This window comes from Hypoxylon fragiforme (assembly GCF_022984875.1).
Source record: "Hypoxylon fragiforme strain CBS 206.31 chromosome Unknown GGS25scaffold_9, whole genome shotgun sequence".
Classification (NCBI taxonomy): domain Eukaryota; kingdom Fungi; phylum Ascomycota; class Sordariomycetes; order Xylariales; family Hypoxylaceae; genus Hypoxylon; species Hypoxylon fragiforme.
In genome coordinates, this window is record NW_026054764.1 from 761431 (window position 1) to 785468 (window position 24038).

General features: G+C 47.0%; 5 protein-coding genes across 5 annotated transcripts; 4 read left to right on the plus strand and 1 right to left on the minus strand.

Moving 5' to 3' along the window:
* Nucleotides 1–4680: 4680 nt before the first annotated feature.
* On the plus strand, nt 4681–5564 carry GGS25DRAFT_525252 (uncharacterized protein; the record flags this gene model as incomplete). The annotated part of the gene is made up of 2 exons (XM_049264746.1): nt 4681–5207; nt 5264–5564. The coding sequence occupies 2 exons, from the start codon at nt 4681–4683 to the stop codon at nt 5562–5564; spliced, it is 828 nt and encodes a 275-aa protein (XP_049112876.1).
* Nucleotides 5565–6936: 1372 nt separating this feature from the next.
* Nucleotides 6937–8340, plus strand: GGS25DRAFT_534504 (uncharacterized protein; the record flags this gene model as incomplete). Its single annotated transcript, XM_049265776.1, has 2 exons — nt 6937–7095; nt 7165–8340. The coding sequence occupies 2 exons, from the start codon at nt 6937–6939 to the stop codon at nt 8200–8202; spliced, it is 1197 nt and encodes a 398-aa protein (XP_049112877.1). The 3' UTR covers nt 8203–8340.
* A 3886-nt stretch (nt 8341–12226) lies between these two features.
* Nucleotides 12227–13855, minus strand: GGS25DRAFT_525255 (NIF-domain-containing protein; the record flags this gene model as incomplete). Its single annotated transcript, XM_049264747.1, has 3 exons — nt 12227–12538; nt 12606–12755; nt 12806–13855. The coding sequence occupies 3 exons, from the start codon at nt 13853–13855 to the stop codon at nt 12227–12229; spliced, it is 1512 nt and encodes a 503-aa protein (XP_049112878.1).
* Nucleotides 13856–17619: 3764 nt separating this feature from the next.
* GGS25DRAFT_443708 (ABC transporter transmembrane region 2-domain-containing protein) lies at nt 17620–20600 on the plus strand. Its single transcript, XM_049258761.1, has 3 exons — nt 17620–18560; nt 18622–20131; nt 20181–20600. Exons 1-3 carry the CDS (start codon nt 17931–17933, stop codon nt 20492–20494), a joined length of 2454 nt encoding a protein of 817 aa, XP_049112879.1. The 5' UTR covers nt 17620–17930; the 3' UTR covers nt 20495–20600.
* Nucleotides 20601–22365: 1765 nt separating this feature from the next.
* GGS25DRAFT_506435 (eukaryotic translation initiation factor 4E) lies at nt 22366–23986 on the plus strand. The gene is made up of 3 exons (XM_049262303.1): nt 22366–22727; nt 22804–22875; nt 22931–23986. The coding sequence occupies exons 1-3, from the start codon at nt 22536–22538 to the stop codon at nt 23417–23419; spliced, it is 753 nt and encodes a 250-aa protein (XP_049112880.1). The 5' UTR covers nt 22366–22535; the 3' UTR covers nt 23420–23986.
* Nucleotides 23987–24038: the final 52 nt, after the last annotated feature.

Below are 24038 nucleotides of genomic sequence, written 5' to 3' on the forward strand. Positions count from 1 at the left end.
GCCCTAAACCTAGCTCATCCATCTGGCTAGGCAGGACGTATTGCTAGGATTGCATCCCATAGCTTGTTAGAGGGGTTGCATTGAAGGCGAGAAGAAGTAATAGTTTTCTAGGTGGATAAGTCAAATATGGTTGTTACGGATAACTGATACCAGAGAAGAAACATGTTGCTACGCATCGGAGGCATCGGAGGAACGACAAAAGGGCAGGCCACCGTAACATTAGCTTAAGCGTTTGGGCCTACTGACGCCGCATTTTGTATATATTAGGTACCTTATCTGCCTCGGATGGTCATGAGCATAGCTGTTTAGAATGAATCATACCAGTAGGGTATAGAAAATATCAGAGAACATACATTTTCAGGCGATGCAAGGTGCGATATGGAACTAATTTGGAAACGACAGAACTTCCAAGGTTACGACAAATAAGCGCTAGATGTGCTACATACCTAGTAGACAGGGAAATTTTGAAATGGATCTGTAGATGGGTCTGTATCGGTATCCATTATAACTCGGTCAACAAGGGAGGGGCTCTGTTCCTGGACTAAGTCTTGGGTCTTCAACATTAACAATACACTAGGCTCATATGCACTATAGTAGATACTATAGTAGATGTGTATAGTACAGTACTACTATGTAGATAATCTCTTGACACGAACACCTTGAATGGGGATTAACCGGACATGATAATGCTTGTGGGCCATTCAGAATAATAGTACTACCTATGTAGGTAGGGAAGTAAGAAGGCTTTTCCTATCGAGGGGGTATACGCCGAATCCGGTATTTGGTAAGGACGACTAGGTTAGTTACGTGGTAAATGAATAACAGGTTTCATTCTATGGCTTGGTCATACTTGAGGTGGTCATTCCTGCTGAGTAATGGTTCAGAAGGTTGTCGGCGGGCGTTGCTCAATGCGAGGTGTAGGTGTAGGCACTAGGTAGGGTATGCATGTGTACTACTAGTAGTAGAGAAAAAGGAGAAATGACGAAGTTCGATGTTGTACAATACACGTTACCTACTAGTAGTACATACCTACCAAGGTAGACTTGAACTAAGCGTCAAGCGACATGCGACATGCGCCATGCGCCATGCGATATGCGCCATGTCCTGTAACTGCATGTAGTACCTACATTCAATGTTTGTGTATGCAAATCCCTTGTGTGGAACCTGTATTGGTACATAGTAGTTACTGCTAACCCTATCAAACTTAGGGCTCAATCAGGGTCTAGATGCAACTAACTTTAAATTCTACTGCACCGTCAAGGCCTCAAGCCACAAAACCATTACGCCGTAGTTATTGTACATACATACTACTAGTAGTAGTTAGTACCACCCCGATTGAGAAATCCTACGCGCTTATGAGACCAATAATAACTTTAATGAGCCCCGATTTAATCTTTAAAAGGGAATTCAAACGTTCCAGGTTTATCTTTAGAACCTCAACATTGAATCCTTCAACTTCTTCTTTTTCTTCCTGCGTACCTCAAACATCATACCTACATGTACTATGCCGTATAGAATAAGAAGAAAAACTCTTCGTCTGCGTTTCACTTCCAAAAACAGTAGCATCCCTGTCACCGAACTAGCCGAATGAGATGCATCATGTTCTCTCGGACTACCTAGAATAGCCATGGTGCTTTTCGTCTTCCTTCTTCTGTCTTTAGCACCCTCCATTACCTCCCTTACCCAACACACTCTGCATTTTGGTCTCCACGAAAATTCGGTGCGTCCCGCTTGTACCCCACCCATATGCTTGCCCCTGATACCCGCCGTTCCACGTGGAATACGGACCCGTACCTGACTAGCTACGAAGATCTAAATTCTGCAACCTCCGAAGCTCCGCAGAGTGAAATACATAGTACTGATATCACATCCTTGGAACCGACCACACGGGCAGTCCGGGGAAATAAAATAGAAGTTTCTAGTTTCTTTCTAGAATAATCCTAACCTCGAAATCTCCGCTGACCCCCCGAAACAAGGAAAACTTGGATGGGTCATGTTGCACTCGCCAATTCGTAGCAGACGCATTGTCTTTCTTGGGGTACTATTCTGGTCCTTGGCTGAGTAATTTTTTTTTCCTGTTTATCCTTTTTGTCTCTATCCATAAACCAGCACAAAGAGGTAACATTCATCCATCGTCACAGCTGATTCGATGAACGACTTAGCTACACTACCTATCTTGGTGGGTGGTCTACTGGGCATGCCTACATAGTAAGACCACACCCCATTCGTAACGTCTTGTACAGATAGGATTTCCTTAGTTCCCTGTTATAACCTTTTCAGGGGTCATTTTGCTGTGTATCCATACCACACGTTAACAGCAGATCATAGTATCATCAAGGCTAAGCTGGCCTAATTCATCATCTGACTACCCTAGGTAGGTACAGAATGCAAAGATGGGGGTTAGGCTGTGAACGCCTACCACGAGACCCCAACATGCAACTGTACAATTCAAAGAAAGCGGGTACATTGTCATCTCCTGTTCTAAACTCGGACCCGGCTCGATGGCCATTTGTACCTTGTGGGAGTCAACCCCGATCTGGATATCTGGGTGAGACGGCTAGTTATCTACGCCGCATCGGCTATGAGATCTAACCATGTTACGGGTTGACTAAGAGCCGTCAAGTACCGAGCGGCGCATTCCTAATACAATGGGTAACTGCTACACTGCTGTGGCCTAATAATATACCTTACATGTTTGTGGCCCGTCAAAATTGTTTTAGCTGCGGCTCGCCATCCACACTCGTAATCATAATTTGCCTTTTTTCACATTGATCACCTCTCCTTACGAAATGGCTGTTTCTTATACTATCTCCCCTTCGCCGGTCACACCTAGAGACTACTACACCTTCATTTACACGTCATGCATCAATTGAAACGACAATAAGACATATTTAATGCATCGCTTTTGGGTATATTTCTCACGGTAATGCAAAATACTTGTACATGGCGAATAAACTATTGCTCGCTAGGCAGCTATATATAACTTAGTCAGATAAGGAGCCTTGTAAAATCGTCCCCCACTTATGCCTGGAACTGGTTGCTCAGGGGGGGCATCCACGTGACACCCTTCGCCGCATTCATACCCCTATTCCATGTGCACTCGTTAAGAGAAAAGAAGGTAGCCTTTCAAGGCTCAGTTAACTAAGAATCGCGGCCTGCTGCAGTCTTAATTAGACCTTTAACTCCCTTCTCAGCCCCCTTTCCAAGTTCCCAAAAATATAACCTATCTAAGAGGAAGCTCGCGCCGGATACTCTCCAATAGGTTCCCATACGGGGCATTCTTCCATGCTTTTAGCATAACCTCGCTTACCAGAAGGAAGTTCATCCTCTTCTAGCAAGTCAAATTTATGCTGCTATCGGGGCACGGCCCAATCAAGTCGGCCACGACGTGATATAAGAGCCAAATAGGTTAATTCAAGGTTAGGGCATTCCCCCCTTGTGCTGGCAATGTTACTCCTGCTTACAAGCAGTGCGTGCCTCTACTAAAGGGTTTTTCAACACCATTTCTGTGCGGAATCTAGCAGCTGCAAGGACGTAAGATAGACGCCAAGCTTTGTGCTAGAAGGACCTAAAAAGGGGGAGGTGGTTCCGCTTTTATTAGCCTTGGGGCCAATCAGAACTTCGGGCCTTCTCCTGAGTTGGCCCAGGATCACATATGTCAACCAGCTTTGTTGCAGATTTCCGATCGATGTGTTGTAATGAATGACCCTAAGTTCGTAGTATCTATAAGTGTATCTCAGCTACCATAAACGAGTAGTAGTTGCCTTAGATAGTATGTAGAATAGAATATGGAGGATATAATAGGGTAGCTTCTATGATAGTATGCATTGCACCAGCCGTGAATAGGGGCTTGATAATGAGGGGGAGCAGTCCACATACATACATATATCTTGAGCCTATCAATAACTGGGTACCTACCCTATGTATATTTTCCATGATTCTCAAAAGCAAATGTTTGTATATTGCGCTGATTGTCACTCATAATATAGCATAACAAGTGGGCCGTTGACTTGAGTCAGTTTAAACCACACCTTTTATAGGCAGTTACGCCTTGAATTCGAGCAAATAAACCATTGCCTGAGTGCTCAGGTGCCTGTCAGGCAGGTACTGCATGCAATTTCCCAGTTTCTGACGTTGAAACTCTGGTAGTTTGCAGTTACTGTGTAGGTACCTGCCTACCTAAATACCTGAGGCAGGTAGTAGCCAGGCACTTAGGCGATAGTTGCAATTCTGAAAGGCAAACAAATTCGAACCTTCCGTTGAAATTCAAGTCACCAAGCACTCTGGAGCACCCAATACCTTCCAGGGTTCGTTCTATCCTTAAACGTGCCCGACACTTACGTTTTCATACACACTCCTCTTTTAATTCTCTTACGAGCCCGTTTCCATCTCAAACGGCTTCATCCACTCATATAAGGACTTCCTGGCACTACATTAAAACCCAACATTCGTCAGAACTACTACACGGGTGAGTTAATACGCAGGCGTACGCTTTGGGGAGGTATCTATATACGGCATATACAGAAGTGAGGACAACAACAACATATCAGCATTGTGCGGCCGTCATACGCCGCACATTTATTTCCTATTACACTTTGCTACACTTGATAAAATGGTCATATCAACGTAAAATACTAACACTTGTTAAACAACTCTCAGATAATCAAGTTCTCTACCATAATGTCTGTACGACGAGCCACAGACAAAGCCAAGTATAGTATGCAGCCTGAAATGGCTTACGATTATTTTACCACACATCTACCTGGATCCATAGCCTTTGAAGACCCATATCATCGTGGCTATAACGGTGTATTCGGGCCAGACATCGAACGGGTCGTCTTATGGCTCGGGCCCGATAGCTCAAGCAAGGCCCTGGGTAACTCGGCTGAAGAAGATGAAGATCTGCCGGAGCTTCTTTCCTACGGAGAGATCCCCGTCCATCAACTAGCCAACGCCGAGGATTTTCGGAACGAGTTTTTTGAGGTTAAGAAGAGCAGTCTTGGAGGCAATGGGGCGTTCGCCACAAGGGACCTCAAACAGGGAGAGCTCATCCACGTCGAGCGGCCTTGCCTCGAGGCGATCCCCGAGACACTGTCCAAGAAGCTTGACCAACTAGCCCCAGAGCTGAAGGCCGCGTTTTTTCGAATGCATGCGCACAAGCGATACGCCGATCACGATGAGCAGCAATCCATCTTCCATACGAATAGGTAAGCAGCCATGATAAGAGCCTTGCAGGGTATCGTACTTAACAACACAAACCTAGTTTCATTGCAAATGGAGTTTCGTGCCTCTACCTCATCACATCGCGCTTCAACCACGCGTGTAGCCCCCTCCATACGGTTCAGTACCAGCTGAGGGCAAACAACGTCATAGAGCTGCGCATGAGAAAGGACGTCCCCGCAGGAACGGAGCTTACGATATCGTACGGCCCGCTTACGCCACGGAACCTTTACATGACCTGGGGTTTCCGCTGTGGCTGCGGCGGCTGCAAGCCTCTTACGGACGAAGAGGTCGCCCAGATCGATAGCGCTATCCAGGAGGAGGAGGAGGATCCTTTTTATTAAGGGGTACTGTGTAGGGGCTCAGAGGCTTCATATCTGTTCAAGGCTCCAGAGAATTGAGATATTGCACCGGGTGGTGGAAATGGAAATCTACAGCAGCAGCTCAGTAGCTTGATCGAGTGGGGCTGGCAACCCCCTTTTTTATCCGTATCTTATTACATGTCCTAAAAGCTTTGCAATTAAGTTAAGGAAAGATCCGTAGGATATGCTGTGACATCAACGTTGTTTCTTTGTTTTCATTTACTTTAAAGAAGTTCAATGCAGTGCCATGTGTGATTCTAACTTTGAGCCATCTCAACCTTGAAAATAAGGACATTAAAAGGGGTCACGGTGGTATCGCGTCTTATTTAATTGGATAGCTTGATAACTAGCTGGCGATGCAAACGCGACCTCAGCTATGGGCACCAACTCCATATGTACATACTTAGGTTCAATAGTACAGTGTTAGGAATACCAATGATTACATGTACAAAGTATGTACTTGGGCAGGAACCATCATTTCATATGTATGTATGTATTCCAACCCAAAGATTCACACATCAGATTGTTGGACATATCAAGATGTGTATGTAAGTCAGTATATAGTTCCATCGTCTCGATTGATACACTTATTATATGTGTCACATGTAGGTAAACTTACCTATGAATGGACATCGGCCAAACCTTCAACTTGAATAGATCAGTTGCCTACCCTAGGTAGGTGCCAACGTTGAAAGCAAGACGCTTCATCTTTCACTTATTTCTTTCAAAGACACCGCATGCATACTATCGATGCCTGGGTGCCTGGGTAAGCAGCTAGGGACATACATATGTAGGTTAGGTACCTAAGGCAGAGATATATACCTGGCAAAGGCAAGAAAGATACCAGGCTTTCCTTCAACCAAGCCATATTCCACTCTTCTAAAAATCTCTTATTTATTTCTTGACACATTCTTTTCGTCCTTTCCCTCCAAACACGTCCAACCCATACATACCTAGCCAAGCTGACCAACCAGTTCATAGCCGACCGAAACTTGGTTTGTGGAACGAACGAATGCGGAGCGTCTGTTCAAACGCTGCCTGGTACCTGAGGCATCAGGTTAGGTATCTGTTGAAAAGAGCCAATAATAAACTGCACCGTGCTTTTTCCCATCTCCCCCACGGTTCAAGTAACACCTAGTTCCCGGCTAGGATCTGAGATGTGATCTGGTGTTTCTTTCCTCTTTGTTTTGTTTTGTTTTGCATAGCTGTTTGGGCGTAACGCAACGCAACGCAACGCAACGCAACGCAACTCCCCTCTTACATCTCAACAGACTTGCTTCTCTACACCCCAACACTTACCACTTACAATTCACCATATTGGGTTACTCTAGTAATCTATATCTAACCCAACATCATGCCTTCCGCGCCTACCTTCAACTACTACGCCGCCCTTGAGGTGGACAGCCGCGCGACCCATCAAGAGATCACGACCGCCTTCCGTCGTCTGGCACGAATCCACCACCCGGACAAGAATCCCGACAACCAGGAATCTGCCACGGAGGCCTTCCAGAAGGTGAGACGGCGTTTCGTTGCATGTCGCAGGCTTATGCCCTGAGCTAGGTGGACTAACACCCCACGATAGATCCAACTTGCATATGAGACCCTATCGAGCCCCGCCAGTCGTGCTGCTTACGATGCTCGCCACCCACCCGCCGGTCCCCCGCCGGCTTCCTGGTCTGGAGCCCGAAGATCAGCAAACTACCGCTCTCCTCAATGGTCGTCTTCTGAAGGATCCAACGAGGACAACGGCCAAAACTATGCGAGTGACGAAGAGTTCTGGGACGATGACGCCCTAAGAGACCAGTTCATGTACCATTTCTTGTCATCACTATTCGCCAGCACCGACATGGCGCAAGAACGCCGCGATGCCTTCAACGCCGCGGCCCGCGAAGAGATGGGTCGCGAGCAGCAGGCTCGGTTCAGGGAACTCAACGCGCAGCGCCGCGAGCGCGAGGAAGCCGAGGCGGCGGCCAAGAAGCGACGGCAGGACGCCAAGCAAGCCGCGGAGGAGGCCAAGGCGAAGGCCCAGGAGGAGCTGATGGCTCAGGAGAAAGCCAAGCAGGAAGCGCGCTGGGCCAGCGCGAACGCCCGCACCGCCGACGAGCGCGCCAAGACGTGCCTCCACTCCGGCCACTGCGGCAAGATCCAGCAGCGCCAGAAGCTCAAGTGCGGCGCCTGCCACGCCAGGCGCGGCATCACCGCCTTCGAGTGCCCGCACTGCCAGCTGCTCATCTGCCAGCAGTGCGTCGGCCACTTCGCCAAGAAGCGCGCTGCCGCTGACAAGCCGCGGCCGCCGCCACCATCCTCGAAGCCCGAGCGGCCCAAGCCGGCCGCCGACACCCCATCCCAGAAAGCAGAAGACGAAGGAAAGGCAGAAGCGGGTTTGAAAACCGAGGCTGCCCAGAGTCAGAGTCACAAGAATGGTGGTGGTAATCGCAAGGGACCGGTAGACGGCCAGCAGCAGCCCAAGAAGAAGTGGAAGAAGACCTGCTTCAAGTGCCACAAGGAGGGACATATCGCCCATGATTGTTGGCAGAAGGCCGCCAACGCCAACGGCAATGGTGGGGCCGGAAAGCCTGGGCCAAAGAGCAACGGCAATAAGAAGAACGGTGGCAAGTGAGGAGGAGGGGAAAGCAGTCAGTTTCGATGCCCCTTAGATTAATTACATAGGTGCCATGGTCCCGAAGCTAAGGAAATACGTCGAGAATATGGTAATGGCGAAACGGAATGGATGATATCGGGGAGTTTGGCAAACCTCTGATTTGGCGTTTTCACCTTGGGGAGTGGTGGGGGAGGGGAAGGAGACGGATGGTGTCTCCGATGCATGGGGCGTTGCATGATTTCATGTTTGGCCGAGTGAGGGAAGATACCCAACGGATGTTTCTTGCGCTGCCTTTTACTTTACTTTTGTTCTGTCCTTCTTTCCTTTTCCTTCTACATGGTAGTGGATAGTGGATTGATTGATGGATGGATATGTCATCAAGAGATAACTTTGACCTCGGCCTTTTGTTGCGAGCATAGTAATTGCCTTCATACCTAATCCACTTAGTAGATGATAGGCACGCCGTCTATGATAATTATCGGAACAGTTGCGAAGCTCCAGCTTCTTGTACAACTTGAAGTTCTCTCCGAGCCAATACCTCATGGAAGATATATTATGTAGGAAAGCTTTTATCGACATCCAAGTACGAGTATGCACGTATTGTAGATGGGAGAGCCTAAACCGTTCTTCGGTGTCTGAATACTTCCGCGTGCCGACTTGAGCAGCTGTTCAGGTAGGTACCTAGCCTTAGATACTTGGAACTTGAATGTCCTAACTTAGGACAAACCATGACACTTCAGTATGTATGTTCAACTGGTAGGTACCTAAGATAAGTGTTTATTGATCGGATTTGGCTTCAAAGCCATCGACTCACTTAAGTCTCGGCGCTTTCCTTGCCCCATACATACCTACCTACAGTGGGGCGAAATTGAAAACGGGTAATTTTTAAACGCGAAAAAACGCGACTACCACCTTAAACCATACACCTTCTTTTCAACAATGGCTCCTACACCACCACCAAGCCCTAGAAGGGTCAAAAAGCACTATTCTCCTCATAAAAGGACGAGGATTTCATCCCTATATTCAGCTGGCGTTGCTGCTAAAGCAATCGCATCGTTAGAGTGTGTTCCAGTCCGTAGCGTTTACGCGATCAATGCCCGCTATAAGATTCAAAAATCAGGGCAGTCACGCCCTGGCCGGGGAGCGCTCTTCAAGCTTCAGGAACGCGATAAAAGACACATAATGAGACTTATACAGGTCGACCCTTTCGTTACATGCGCTGAACTTGCCGCGGGGATAGGTGGTTTAGTGTGTAGCCGCACTATAACCAACTGGCTCAAATCTGAGGGTATCATGCACCAACGTGCACTTCGTCGGCCGAAATTAACGGCAAGGAATGCTGCAAAACGCCTGGCGTTTGCTAAAATGCATGTACGAAAGCCTCCTTCATATTGGAAGCGTTGGAAATACTCAGACGAGTCAACGGTGGCTCGTGGAGATGGCGAGAAAGTGGGATGGGTATTTTGTCGTCGGGTAAGTCATTTCCGCTCTCCGGTATCTCTAACTTCACTTATACATATTTTAACCACCACAAAACTTTAGGATGAGAGATTACTACCCCAGAATGTACAGCCACGGGCCAAGCCAACAAGACATTCACAAATGTTTTGGGGCTTAATGGGGTGGAACAGTCGCAGTCCTTTGATAGACCTTTATGGGGATCCCGATGCTAGGTACCGAGGTATCACCAGCGTGGTTATCTTAGAGGTTTTAAGCGAAATCCTTCCGCAATTCTGTCCAAGAGGAAGTATATTCGTTATGGATAACGCTCCCACACATAAGGCTCGTTTGGTCATGGATTGGTTGATCCCTTGGGCCGAGAGTAACGGGGTTACTTTGGTGGATTGGCCCCCATATTCGCCTGACCTAAACCCTATTGAAAATCTATGGAAGCTGCTAAAAGAAAGGATTTGCGCAAAGAGACCTGAGCTAGCAGACATGCCAAAGAATGCTAGGGCACTGGAATTACTGGTAGAGACCGCTAATGAGGTGTGGGAAGAGTTTGAAGATGAGATGTTGAATAATCTGGCGATGAGCATGGAAAACAGGTTGCAGGCGGTTATTGACGCGAAAGGTTGGTATACAAAGTACTAGATACAATCATGTATATATCAAAAAAAACGCCACTCATTTCTCTATCACATACTAAAATTTGAATATTTAAAAGCCTCAATTGATTGCATAGTCGGCCATTTAAGTTGTATGGTCATGTTGAAGGTTTATTGCCTTGGTGGGGTTGAAAAAAAATTACCCGTTTTCAATTTCTCCCCACTGTATCTAGCCCACACGGAAGAGAACACGGCAAAGCAGACGGGAGAATCACGAGGTTTTTTTTTTAAGAAAAAAAAGCCACCCATGATACCGTCTACCTTCCATGTATGTAGGCAGGTAAGCAAGCAAATACATAGGTATGTATGCGTGGAAGCAGCAAAAAAAAACAAAAAAAAACCTGACCACACAACACTGCCACCGCCCTCCCGTAGCACAAGACCGAGCCGCTTAACCTACATATGTATGTATGTATGTATGTATGTACATACCTATAGCACCCATCAACCAATACTGGCTTCAATGTTATCAGGGCACTGGATGTGGTAATACAGCATTCGATGCGAGTAGGTGCCTATCCGTGCATACGTAAGGTACTCATACTCATGCCTCGTGCATATGTATATGTAGTTGGAGGAATATGGGCGTGTACCTACATACGGGCATATGTACCTATCAAATCAACAACTGTGGCGTCTGCAATCTTATCCATCCATACCTACATATATGAGGCACATAATGTAGGTATCATCAATGATTACGTACATAATATATGTGCGGCTGATCATGGGTAGGTAGGTACTTAGATACCTACCTACCTATGTAGGGCCATTGTAGGCACCAATGATTCAAGGCTGACCGAGTGTCCTTTCCCATAGCCGAAGCTTCGGTGACTACATTACCTAGTATGCGTGTTCGGTCAAGTGGTTAGCTACACAAACAACAACCAGGCGAGATTAGCATTTTCATACTGTACAAAGCACACTTCACTTCACTCCACTCGCAAATATTACTACAAGACTCGGTGACGAGGAACAACACAAGATAGGGGGGAAAGTCAAGTCAAGTTTACATAGTCGAGACTGGTCTTGTATTTCAAGGGCCTAATGTGTCAAAAATAGGGAGTTTTGTTTCGGCTTGTTTGTTTCGGGGATGAGCCTACACATTTCCACCGTTTTCCTCCTATGTTTGTTTGTCACATGATCTTAGATGCCCGAGGTAGATACCTACTAGGCACCTAGTTAGGTACCCAGTACTGAAATAGTCTCAAGGAGCCTTGCTGGCGAACTCGACGACGTCCATCAATAGTACGAGAAGGGGTGATATCTGATAATGCTGCTCCATGACTGAAATGCGAAGGGGTTCACTTTGGTGCTTCAACCCTTCCATGCGTATTCTTTTTTTTGCTTCCTCCCCTTTCCTCCCATATCCAGCCTGCTAGCAGACCCAACTCTCTTCCACCTCTTATTTCCTCGCCTTACGCGTAATAATTTTCAAATGGCACCGCCGAGAAGTAACAAATTTCAACAAAAGAAACAGAATAAAGTACTTTGTATCGCTTTGGTTTGGATGGCGGCAGTAGCGTCAACTAACTCTACGAGAGAGCAAATTCATGTAACGCTTCAAATTCCGCTCCTCGTTCCTATCATGTATCAGGTTTCGAATGAGGCCTGCATACGCTGCCCGGAAATAATTCCAGGTGACTACACCCTCGCTCATCTCGAAGCAGCAAGGCCTCCCCCCTAGTGAAAAAAGTGAGTCCGTGGCTACACTCCGATTAACCGGAGACGAGTCCATCGAGGACGGGAAAGAGAGGTGGAACGAAGGGTAGAGTGAGATTCACGCAACCCATCTCGGTATATAAGATTAAAAAGTACATATACACCAAAAATCGAAGTTATTGTCACCAAACGCCAGCCGCTATGATGGCTACCAAGGTAGTTTGTCGGTTCGAGTTTCTACCTCGTAGAATAGGACATTATTGAATTGAAGTTTAAAGAGTGACATCGAGAACTAGGCTGACGTCCTGGACATTAGACCCGGCCAGATCTTCGAGGACGGGTATCAAATCTAATAGCTCATTGTCGTGCGCATCCGAGAACCAACTGCTGATCGGCACCGCGTGCTGAGGGTGAAATATGTAAGAAGTAGGAGAGTTGTCAATAATTATGGTATCTTTGAGATCCCTGCCGACCTGGGAGAGGTCCTTGACGTAGTTTCCTTGGTGATTATAACAACTCTCACGGAACAATCGGTGGTGAACGACCTTGTGTATATCGAGTTGGTCAAGAAGAGGGTCGCCGTACTATTCGGTCTCGTTAGAAACTCCAACTAGATACATAAAAGGGGAAGAAATGCGGAATTAAGCTTACCTTAGAGACGGAGGCCGTAAAAACTACGACTTCATAAAGCTCGCCCACCCGCTTCATGAACTGATCAACACCCGGTCGCTTAATGACGTATACATTGTGGTAGTTGCCTTCAATCTCGACCGGTATCGTAAAGTCAGCTTGATGCAGTATCTGTAACAATTAGCATATTGTCCATACAATCAAGAGTCACCGTAAATTACCTTGAAAGAGCTGTGTACTAGTATCTCGTCCAGATCCAGCACGAGACATTTCCTGCCCTTGAGATGGGGCTCGACAGGTGGTAGAAGATACTTCTGTATCCCTTGTTCGACGTCGACAGACTTGTCCTCTGGCGCAATTGGGGCGGCGGCGACAACGGGTATCGGTCCAGGCGGCGGTGGGGGGACTGGCTTCTGGTATTGCTCGTCGTTTCCTACGGCAGGCTGCTTGGCGGATTCACTTGTAGCTGCTTGTGCGCCACCCATTTCAACATCGCCGTCAACGTCTTTGCTGGAAGCGCCTTCGGCGGGAACCGCCTCCGCTTCATGATCCTCTATAACCGGAGGGTTAACCGTGATGCTAGGGCCCGGTACACCGACCAGGGTAGTTTGCTTCGACTCACTCTCACGGTCACCGACTGTCGACTGATCCTGCGTAGTAGCGGCGGAGGCTCGCTTGGCCGATTTGGTGTCTTGAGCAGAAGTGCTTGACTGAGGTTGCGATTCCTTCTCTTTCTCGTAGAGGTGATTCTTGCTACCACTGGTCTGCTCAGATGGTGGCCGACTAGATGTTAATGGCCGTTGGGGGATCTTATCTAGTTTGTGAGAGGGGAGTGGATCATCACCGCCTTCGAGGGCGTTGGCGTTATTAGGAACAACGCAGCAGCCAAGAAGTGCCAATAGGCCGCCCTTTTTCCGCCGTTGGGGAGCTCCAGCCGGAGAATTGGGCTGGGTCGTAGTTGGTGTAGTCGTGGGATTCGTGGCAGCTCCAGAGTGATTGCTGGATGCACTACCGTTCCGACGCCGGCCGAGCATGCTGTGCTTTGATTCCTTGGAATGGCCACCAATGCTATCCCTCGGATCGTCTGCGGTCGTCCCGCTTAGGCCCGTTGTCGCCGGCGACGATTGTATCTTTTGCGACGATGATCTTGACGGAACGTTTAAAAGCCCACGGCCTTTCCTAGGAGCCGATCCTTCTTCAGGAGTATACGTCTCTTTTCCCCTTGATCCTTCGTGCTCCGCCTGTACTTTCTCATCGGCGCCCTTGGACATATTTCCTAATTATTAAACCTCGACACTTGTAGGCTGTCAATAAGACGACACGCTTTCGCGCTGCGATATGGAATTAGCTATTGGTACATGGGGGTTGGAAGCGAATTGTGGTGCATAGGAGAACAAGTAGGCAACAAAAGGTGTTTGGAAGATCAAGTAAAGGATTAAGTAGATTGAATAGTGACTGGCGCAAATTGGATCGGCACACATAAGCTGCTGGATAAAATAGCACCACGTCGACTAATTGAAATGCCCAAGGCTTCCAAAGTACGGCAAGTTTAATGATAATGGGTTTCAAGACTTAACCGTTGTTGGCAAGAAATGATGTTATTACTCACCTTGGTAACCAGCGGTCGTTGGCTTTGGAAAGCTGCCCTTAGCCCCTAATGCAATAATTGGTGGCCTCGGATGGCCAAGCCAGTCAATAGGTGTGGCCGTGTCTGCGAGCTGCGAGCGCGACTCGACGAAGGAACCTTGAAAGTTGACCGATGCGGTTGAATCGGAGTGCAAATGTATGCCCGCGGTTCGAGAAGCCGCGATGGGGGCGATGGGTAAAAAGGTGATGCGATGAAAAAGAATACAGAGGGTATCAAAGATATCGGCGCGTCGTGGAGAAAGAGAAGCACCTTGAGCTTATTGTGATAATTTGGGGGGGGGGGGGGGGGGGGGAGGATGTGAGGAAGTGGGTCTTGGACTAGTTAGGTACTGGGGGACCTTGCGAACTTGACTTGCTACCTACTAAAGAAGAAAAAGAAGAAGAGAAAAAAAAAGAAAAGAAAACGATTGAACCTGGATGTCAATGTAGATGACGAGCCTGAGAAAGGTACTTTGGGTCGGGTATCTGAACAAAATAACTCCAAATCCTAATAGGTGAAATAAAATAAAAATTGGCCCAAATGCCCAAAAATGCTATCGGGAAACTACCTAGTAAGAAAAAGAGAGAGGTTGAATGAAAAGAAAAAGGGAGCAAAGTACAACGCTGAAGATGATACCGTTGACCTAAGTAAAATAAAAAAAGGTAAGGTAAAATAAAATAAAAAGGTAGCGCGTAAAAGTGTACTACTAACTAGGTACTACTGGGTAGGCAGTAGTAGATAGGGTATGGTAGGGTAGGTGCTAGAAGTAGGTAAGGGTTAAGGAAGTTGGAGAATTGGAAGTTAGGTAATAAGGTACAATACAAACAGGGCTGGCTGTACGTAAAAGAAAAAGAATAGCGCTGAGTAAATCTCTCAATGCTTCTTCCCAATCTACTCTCATGTGCCTAGTCTGTCTTGTCTGGTAACTCTGGTAACTCTGGGAACTCTGGTTTCGCAGAGGCTGAACAAAAGTCTGGAATCGCAACCTTGGAAGCGAGATGATTTCCGCAAAGAAGCCCTTGGAGACCGAACTGGAGACTGAACATTGAAAGAGCACGGAGCAAATTGACCAGGGTTGGGGGGGATAAAGCCGCTAAGTGTGCCTAAGTGTGCCTGCTTAAAATCACTGCTCTAAAGGATCAATCTCCATCTGGATGTGACAAGGGGTGGGTGGAAAGGTGGGAGCGATTGCCCCAGTTGATGGTTAATGTTTGATGGTTGCTGGATGGTTAACCCGTTAGCGTCCAGAAGCTGGGCTGGCTGGGCGCTTTGTAAGTGGGACCTACGTTGTAATTGGCGACCAGTAGAATTGCTCATTCCCAATTCATTTCTACAGTGTACTCCGTGCAATTCCCACTGAAACGAACCAGGGCACATCTGGGCGAAACCTGTCCATAATACGATATGTTAAGGAAGGTATGGCAACCTACAGCGAATTAATAACATGATCCATCCCGCATTGGTACCGCGCCAAGTTTAGCCCCATCTAGCTCCCATGTGCTTAGCTTGCCCCTACCAACCCAAAAAATGCACATGTAGGATACCTAGGGTACCTAGGATACCTGGGTAGTTAATTCAATATCGCAATTTCGCCGATAATCAATTAATCATCTTGTATTCATCTTGTATTCCTCTCAACAATAGCGTACGGCGCATCCTATGGCCTTTTCCACGAGATTAACAATTAACTTTCTTTTGTTCTTTTTTTCTTTTTCTTCTTCCTTCATTCTTCACACTAAACTAATTGGCTTGGCCTCCAGTCTTTCTATTACACACAAATCTACCTATATCACTATATATACCTAATGTATACCTATTACCTACTAACCTACTATGTAGCAACTTGGAGCCGCTTGCTCAGTTAGGTAGGTGTCTAAAGCAGCATCCAACATGCAGATTCCGTGCCACTTCAACACCAGACCGTATGTAGTAAGTTCCAGATGTCCAAGGTAAGATCGATACGCTGGAACCTACATTGTAGCCTCAATGTAGGGAGGCATATATGTAGGTAGGCATTTGTACTGTGGGTTTTCCTATTTCCTATGAGCAGCATCTGCATATATTGATGTCTTTCGCATGACAATTTTTTTTAGTCGCCCATCGCATTCAAGGGGCATGCACATTCAAGTGTGCCGGGGAGCATTTCCGTTACAGCAGTGCTAGCTACTAATGCACAGGCGGCAAGGGGATTCTGATTGGAGCTGTGTTGGGACAGCAGCAGCAAGCGGCGGCATGCTCCAGCGTTAAATAGAAAACTAGGGCAGGGTAGCTAAACTACCAGGTACCTTACCCCCGTTACCCAAGTGAGCTTTTGCAGCTTTTGCATTGAGAATGAGACCGCAGAGTAAGACGAGCTAAGTAGTTCTTCGGTGTTGGTACCTGATTGGTTATGTTGGCGCCCGTTAGAGTGACGGGCTGAGAAGGGCAACTGCGCCATCCGTCCACTTAAATACTAGGCCCAACTTGACTTTGATGAGGGTTGAACAGATTCCCTGTGGTGGGCAGCAATGGCGAGGGCAAGTGTTTCAATAGTAACAATGCTACACCGTGTGATACAGGCATCTGAGATACTAGCCGTATTCTTCGTCAGATAAGGCGAAGCGGATTTGCCATACCAACATCATCCAAGCAAGACATGATTCGTATGTATGTATGTATGTAAACCAACCTGCTTCCGTGCAGGTACAACAGGCGGTAAGAGATCTATCTTACCAGGTATTTTTAACCTTCTCAAGATCCGTCCCGTTGGGACTTTCGACTGGTATAACAGTTGTGTTATGGGTCAGGTTGAATTATTTTCTTTCGAGTTGCTATGACGGACTTTGACAGTCAAGTCAAAGTTATTGATGATATGTTGAAAATCCACCTATGTAACCTTTGCTAATACTTTACTAACTATTATGTAGGTCAACTATGCAAAAGGGGCACCTAGGGAAGACTGGGAAGTATGCACATTGCGCGCGCTATAAAGATACGGACGGTACTTATTTTCAACTGGGTCGGTTTAATTTCCCCAGACTTCCTTCAATCAAGCCTCTCCTTTTAAGCCACGAAATGTGGCAGTTTCAAAAGCAACGCGATCTTCCAACAATTTGAACTTGGAACTTGAAGTGGGAAACCTTGAACTGCACCTTACTTACAGTACTGTCAGTACATGCACCGAGGGTAGACTGCACATGCATGCGATACATACTTCAAGTTTGTATGTACTATGTAGTACTAGGTATGTACCCAGGGCCATGTACTCCGGACCTTACCTACCTAGTACCTAGTAACTTTCGTGGGGAAATGTGGCTGGCACTTGAGGCTTTGATCACATGATCCTCTTTAATCAATCTCTACGCACATACGAAGGTGCACGGTTCCCAAATGAGATCATTGGACGCGGTCGGCTCTTGACATGAGGGATCAACCTCGGGTGTTCACATGCCTCAGCTCGTCACTTTGAATCGTCACTAATGACGGACTTTACCTTTCTAACCATATTCTGCTTATCATTATTTTCCTCCTCACTTCTTTCCTTTTAGGATCCAGGACTCTTATATTCATCTATATCATAATAAAATCCACCTAATTGGTTAATCATGTATTAAATATTTACTTGTCCAGGTACTCATACCCTTTCTATCACGCTTCATATACCATCCACCATTACCTGACCGTCTATGGCTCTCGGTGACGACAAGTCATAGACCGCCTCAATTGGATGTCATGTCACCATGGCGGTGCAATCGACACTTCGCCATTCGGCATCCGAAGATATCCTCGTAGCTTTCATCGACAAGTATACCACTCTAATCCGTGATCGCCTACGAAAAACTTCGAAACGTACGAAGCTCTTCGCAACCCTCGCTCTCGCCGCATCCATAATACTCAGCGCAGAAGGTAGTCGGAGATGGTGGAAGCGAAAGAGGCAAGAAAGAGAACAGGGCCGAAAGCTTCTGCGCACGAATTCTTGGTTATTTAACAAAGATGGGTCGCGAACTATATATGTCCCGTATAAAGATGGGACGTCAAAGGTGGTCATCAACAGGACGAAACCACTGACCTTCGAAGCGCATCGTCGACTGTTCTTAAATCCCCCTAAAGTGTCCGGTCTTGCCGATGGCACTGTTCCCTCCACGCAGACTAAACCAGGCTTAAATCTTGCTTTCCTACACCAGTTCCTGAGCTTAATGAGTATTATGATACCACGATGGACTAGCAAAGAGGCTGGCTTATTGGTTAGCCATGGCGCATTCCTAATGCTGCGTACCTACCTTTCCCTCGTTGTTGCGCGTCTGGATGGTGAAATTGTGCGTGACTTGGTTGCTGGCAAGGGAAGATTATTTCTCTGGGGTCTTGTCAAGGTATGTTACCGTTCTATTCATAATCTCAATCCTGGATTCGTCGTTGACACTTAAGTAATAGTGGTGTGGACTTGGTGGTTTCGCCTCCTACACCAATTCTATGATCAAATTCTTAGAGTCCAAGGTGTCGATTGCGTTTCGAACCCGTTTAACAAGATACATCCATGATCTGTATCTCAACGACAATTTGAACTACTACAAGCTTTCGAACTTGGACGGCGGAGTTGGACAAGGAGCCGACCAATTCATCACCCAGGACTTGACCCTTTTCTGTGCCTCCGCCGCGAACCTATACTCCTCGTTGGGGAAGCCTTTTGTAGATCTATGTGTTTTCAACTATCAACTGTATCGCTCCTTGGGACCTCTGGCGTTAACTGGCCTAATGAGCAACTATTTCCTCACAGCGAGTATTCTACGAAGGATGTCACCACCCTTTGGAAAGTTAAAGGCGGTAGAGGGACGTAGAGAAGGAGATTTTAGGAGTCTACACGCCCGTCTAATCGCCAATGCCGAAGAGGTTGCCTTCTACGGCGGTGCTGAAATGGAAAAGACATTCTTGAACAAGGAATTCAAATCTCTCAAGACCTGGATGGAAGGCATATATCTTCTCAAGATTCGTTACAATATCCTCGAGGACTTCATCTTGAAATATAGCTGGAGCGCTTATGGCTACCTCTTATCATCCTTGCCAGTCTTCCTTCCGGCTTGGGGCGGTGTAGGGGGCGCGATGGAAATGGTCGAAAATGCTGAGAAGGGTGGGCGAGAGCGTAACCGAATGAAAGATTTCATCACGAATAAACGTCTCATGCTTTCGCTTGCAGATGCGGGTGGCCGGATGATGTATTCCATCAAGGATCTTTCCGAGTTGGCTGGTTATACGAGTCGCGTTTACACACTGATCTCCACGTTACATCGCGTGCATGCCAACGCTTACACTCCACAGCCGAGTGGTAATGAGCTATATTCGATGTCCGATATCCAGGGAACCATCCAGATGGGCTTTGATGGTGTACGACTTGAGCATGTACCCATTGTCGCGCCAGGTCTTTGGCCCCAAGGTGGCGAAGAGTTGCTAGAGTCACTATCCATGATCGTTCGCCGGGGAGAGCACTTGTTAATATCTGGTCCCAATGGTGTTGGGAAAAGTGCCATATCAAGAGTTCTCGCTGGGCTTTGGCCAGTCTATCGCGGCTTAGTGAGTAGGCCCAAATCCATTGGTCAGGATGGTATCATGTTCTTGCCCCAAAGGCCGTACTTAAGCGTTGGCACCCTTCGTGATCAAATCATCTATCCGGATGGCGAGTTGGATATGCGGCTTAAGCGCAAGAGTGAGGATGAACTCAAGCGAGTGCTAGATGCCGCCAAACTTGGCTATCTACCTGATCGGGAAGGTGGCTGGGACACGCGAAAGGAGTGGAAAGATATTTTAAGCGGTGGTGAAAAGCAAAGGGTTGGTATTGCCCGTCTGCTATACCACGAGCCTCAGTACGCCGTCATCGACGAGGGTACAAGCGCTGTCTCGAGCGATGTCGAGGGTCTACTCTATGAGACGTGCAAGGAAAGGGGCATCAGTAAGTTAAATATCACTTACATCTCGGACATACAACTAATGAACAATAGCCTTGATTACGATATCTACACGTGCTTCTTTGAAGAAGTACCATACGTTTAATCTCATCCTTGGCGCTGGCGAAAGTGGCGACGAATGGGAGTTTGAGCGGATCGGTACGGAACGGGAAAAGATGCATGTTGAACGTGAACTTCAGGAACTCCGCGAACGACTTAGCCAAGTCGAGCAGTGGAAGCAGCGTCGCGAGGAGATCGAGAAGGAGCTGGCACAGGTTTGGGTTGAGGGCGATGCTTCTCTAGAACCCCCTCCATATGTGGAGACTGAGACCTCTGAGCCCGAGCCCGAAAAGACTGAGGCTCAATGAATAGATGTTGCTTATGAAGGCTACTTGCTACTTCATCCTTTGCATAATACATGATGGCTATGTACGAGTATATTATAGCACGAGGCAATCGAAAATCTTGAACACACTTTTATGTCCTTACCCCTATTGTAGGATCGGTAGAAGAAGTGCGTCACAGATGCATACCATGGTCTAAATCAAGGATACCACCTATAGATAAATATGCTTTATCAAACAGCCAGAGTCGTTCCGACAGCAAGACCGAGGCATTCTTCAAGTATCTATATGAAGGCCTACCGGCTGCAGGCATAGACATCGAATGGTTTAACCTAGATGCTTGTTTGCATGAGCAACTACCTAAGATTGGGTATATAGCAGATACTTGAGTGCTAATATGCCTATATAATTCAAGTGCTGACGATAAAAACACTACAAGGTGGTGACTGTAGGTTAGAGGTGTTATCATCACATCGCTAACCTGGGTAGCCTCTTGTAAATTTCCAAATCTTAGCTAGGTACACCACACAAAGAGACAAAGAGACAAAGAAACCCAGCCGAGAGCTTCGTTCTTGGTTGGAGAGAAACACACAACATAGTCACAAGCAACGAACTAAACAAATTGTTTAGCCATTGTACTAACCTTAGTATAAAGATGAGCCGCCATCACGCCTCTTCACAACTTGGGAGATATCTATACCAGCGATCTGTTATCAATAGCAAGCATTTGCAATACATAGCACGTTATTAAACTTCTAACACAATCAACTCTTTTTTTTTTTTTTTTTTCTTTTTTTTTTAAATTATTAGTTAAAATTGCCCATCATGTCCACCACAGACAACGCCTCCGAGGTGGAAAACGCGACGACCACCCAGCTCGCCGAACTGACGTTGAACGACGCCGAGCAGGCATTCCACGCCAACATGCTCGCCGGGCTGAACTTGGCAGAAGGTGCACGGCCCTGCGCGGGTTGCGGCGAGGACGACTGCGTCTGGCGGGTGAGGCTGGACTGCGGCTGCACCTACACGTGTCGCGCGAACCTACCCAGGCAGTGCTTTACGGCGAGGCTGAAGAAGCGAGTCGCGGGGGCGGGGGTGAAAAGGTTGTACAATATGCGGCCCTATAGAGGGATCTCTACTATGGTTGCGCATATGACGGGAGAGTACGGAATTTAGTTAATTGATAGGGGATGACGGCCAGGTGGCAAGAGCACTGGCTGCACAGCTGGCAGATCTTCCTGACAGTCGACAGGGATCCTGGCAGGACAGGAGTGCCTCCGTAAGCGCCAAGCCACAATAAGCACAGACTTGTGGTCAGAGTTTACTGAGATAAGCCCCACCATTGCAACTTTAATTAATTATTAGATTTAACTACTTCAGTTGTCGATTTTATTAGATCTGAGAACAAAAAAATATTAAAATAGTTAACTAGTTATTCCCAAAAAGAAAAGAAAAAAAGGAATTCAATAAATTTCGACGAGACTTCTGCCCGGCGCAAAGTCATACATTACCTAGTAGTTAACGAGGAAACGGGCAGAAAACGGTAGAATAAAGATCTATTTGTTCTTCATTGTTTCGTCCATCGTCCATCATCGATCATCGCTGCATCGTCAAGTCTGCGGCCGGCATTGCCCCTCCTCTCTCATCTTGAGAATAACACCTATAAATCTGCCTACTCGCAGTTGCCGTTGCAGTCGCGCATAAGAAGGAGAAGAAGTAATAGTCCAAGATTATTTACTGGTATTTCTTCCTTCTTCCTTCTTTCCTTTCCTTCTTCCTACGTTTCCTGCGTCACTGCCCAGGAGGTACGGACCCCATTTTGCCTCAGGCGCAACACACAACCAACACACAACATTTAACACTTTTTGAGCCTTGAAGCTTATACATACATTGTAGCAAACTGCGCAGTCGCAACCACCCCCTTCCATTACCTACGCTATCAATCGACAACTTTCTCTCGATTTAAAAGCAAACTCAGCCTCTCAGCCTCCCCGTTCCATTTACCTCTCCCCCCACCACCTCTCAATTATACCCCTCCAAAACCATCTCACCAAAATCCTTCAACATGTCCGAACAAGTCGATCTCACCACCATCCCCATCTCTCCTACTGGCGACCATTCAAACTCTGGCGACATTGACGACACCGAAGGCGGCGGCAAGCTGGTCACTGTTTTTCACGACAAGGACAACTTCAATGTCAAACATCCCCTCCAGAACAAATGGACTTTGTGGTTCACCAAGCCTTCCAGCGGCAAGGTTAGTCTATGTCCTAATCCTATTACTAAGTAAATTTACAATTGGTCTCGCTCTTACTGACTGCCATACCGAACAGGGCGATAACTGGAATGATTTACTCAAAGAAGTCATCACCTTCAACTCTGTCGAGGAGTTTTGGGGAATTTACGTAAGTGTTTGATGCCATTACCTATAGCAAACCACGTCTAACCTGACTACTCTAGAACAACATTGCGCCTGTATCCGAACTAGCCCTCAAGTCCGATTATCATCTATTCAAGGAGGGTGTGCGACCAGAGTGGGAAGACCCCCAGAACAAGCACGGCGGCAAGTGGTCCTATTCGTTCAAGGACAAGCGTAGTGTCGATATCAATGACCTTTGGTTACACACCATGCTGGCTGCTATCGGTGAGACCCTTGAGGAGGAGGAAGATGGCGAAGTCATGGGTGTTGTCGTCAACGTCCGAAAGGCCTTCTATCGTATCGGTGTCTGGACACGGACTATAGGAAAGTCCATCCCTAACCGAGGAGACGGTGATGTGGCCGGCGGAAAGGGTCGTTCGGTGGAGAAGGGGCAGAAGATTCTCCTCGCTATCGGCAAGCAGTTCAAGGACGTCTTAAAGCTACCCGCCAACGAGCTTGTCGAGTTCTCTGGTCACACCGATTCGGCCCACAGTGGCAGCTCTCGTGCTAAGGCTAAGCATACCGCCTAAACACTCGTTGTAGTCGACGAAACCTTTAATCCTAGGAAGGAAGAGTCGTTTTACACGACAGCCCTTCAGGCTTGAAACACGGTTCACGGATCACGGTTTGATTCCTCGCTATGTTTTTCTTGTAACGCGGCTCGCATATCCTAGGTACTAGGGCCTCCTTCACCAGTCATACACAGGATCCGGTAATGACCGACTAATGAAACCCAATGAGTGTATCTCCTAGGACTTAATTGGACGTTGCGGCGGCGGTATGGCTTATGATCTCGATATGATACGTATCTTACTCATTCCTGATGGGGCGAGGAATTGAGTTTTACCCAGTAGCAGAATTTTACTACTCGTCGCTGGTGACAGTCAAGAGTAGGGCTACAGTATTTTCCTTCTCTGCGGATAGTAGACAAATACCAATAATGGAAAACACACTCTTTGGTTCTTTGCAATGGTGACTTGTGACTTGTATAATCCATACCCCTTTTTGATGTAGTTTTACTTGAACTACCTATTTATCGGGGCAAGTATCGAATTTATTTTGTAATTTTTAATTGTTGGAATCTACTTATGGTGATATGATGATGTGGTGTTTATTCACCCCTGCCACTTACACACATGCATGCAGCAC

Coding starts and splice junctions, on each gene's coding strand:
- GGS25DRAFT_443708 (XM_049258761.1), top strand. CDS start 17,931: ATGGCGGTGCAATCGACACTTCGCCATTCGGCATCCGAAGATATCCTC. Junction 18,561..18,621: donor TTCTCTGGGGTCTTGTCAAG/GTATGTTACCGT, acceptor CTTAAGTAATAG/TGGTGTGGACTTGGTGGTTT. Junction 20,132..20,180: donor GTGCAAGGAAAGGGGCATCA/GTAAGTTAAATA, acceptor AATGAACAATAG/CCTTGATTACGATATCTACA.
- GGS25DRAFT_506435 (XM_049262303.1), top strand. CDS start 22,536: ATGTCCGAACAAGTCGATCTCACCACCATCCCCATCTCTCCTACTGGC. Junction 22,728..22,803: donor CCAAGCCTTCCAGCGGCAAG/GTTAGTCTATGT, acceptor CATACCGAACAG/GGCGATAACTGGAATGATTT. Junction 22,876..22,930: donor AGGAGTTTTGGGGAATTTAC/GTAAGTGTTTGA, acceptor TGACTACTCTAG/AACAACATTGCGCCTGTATC.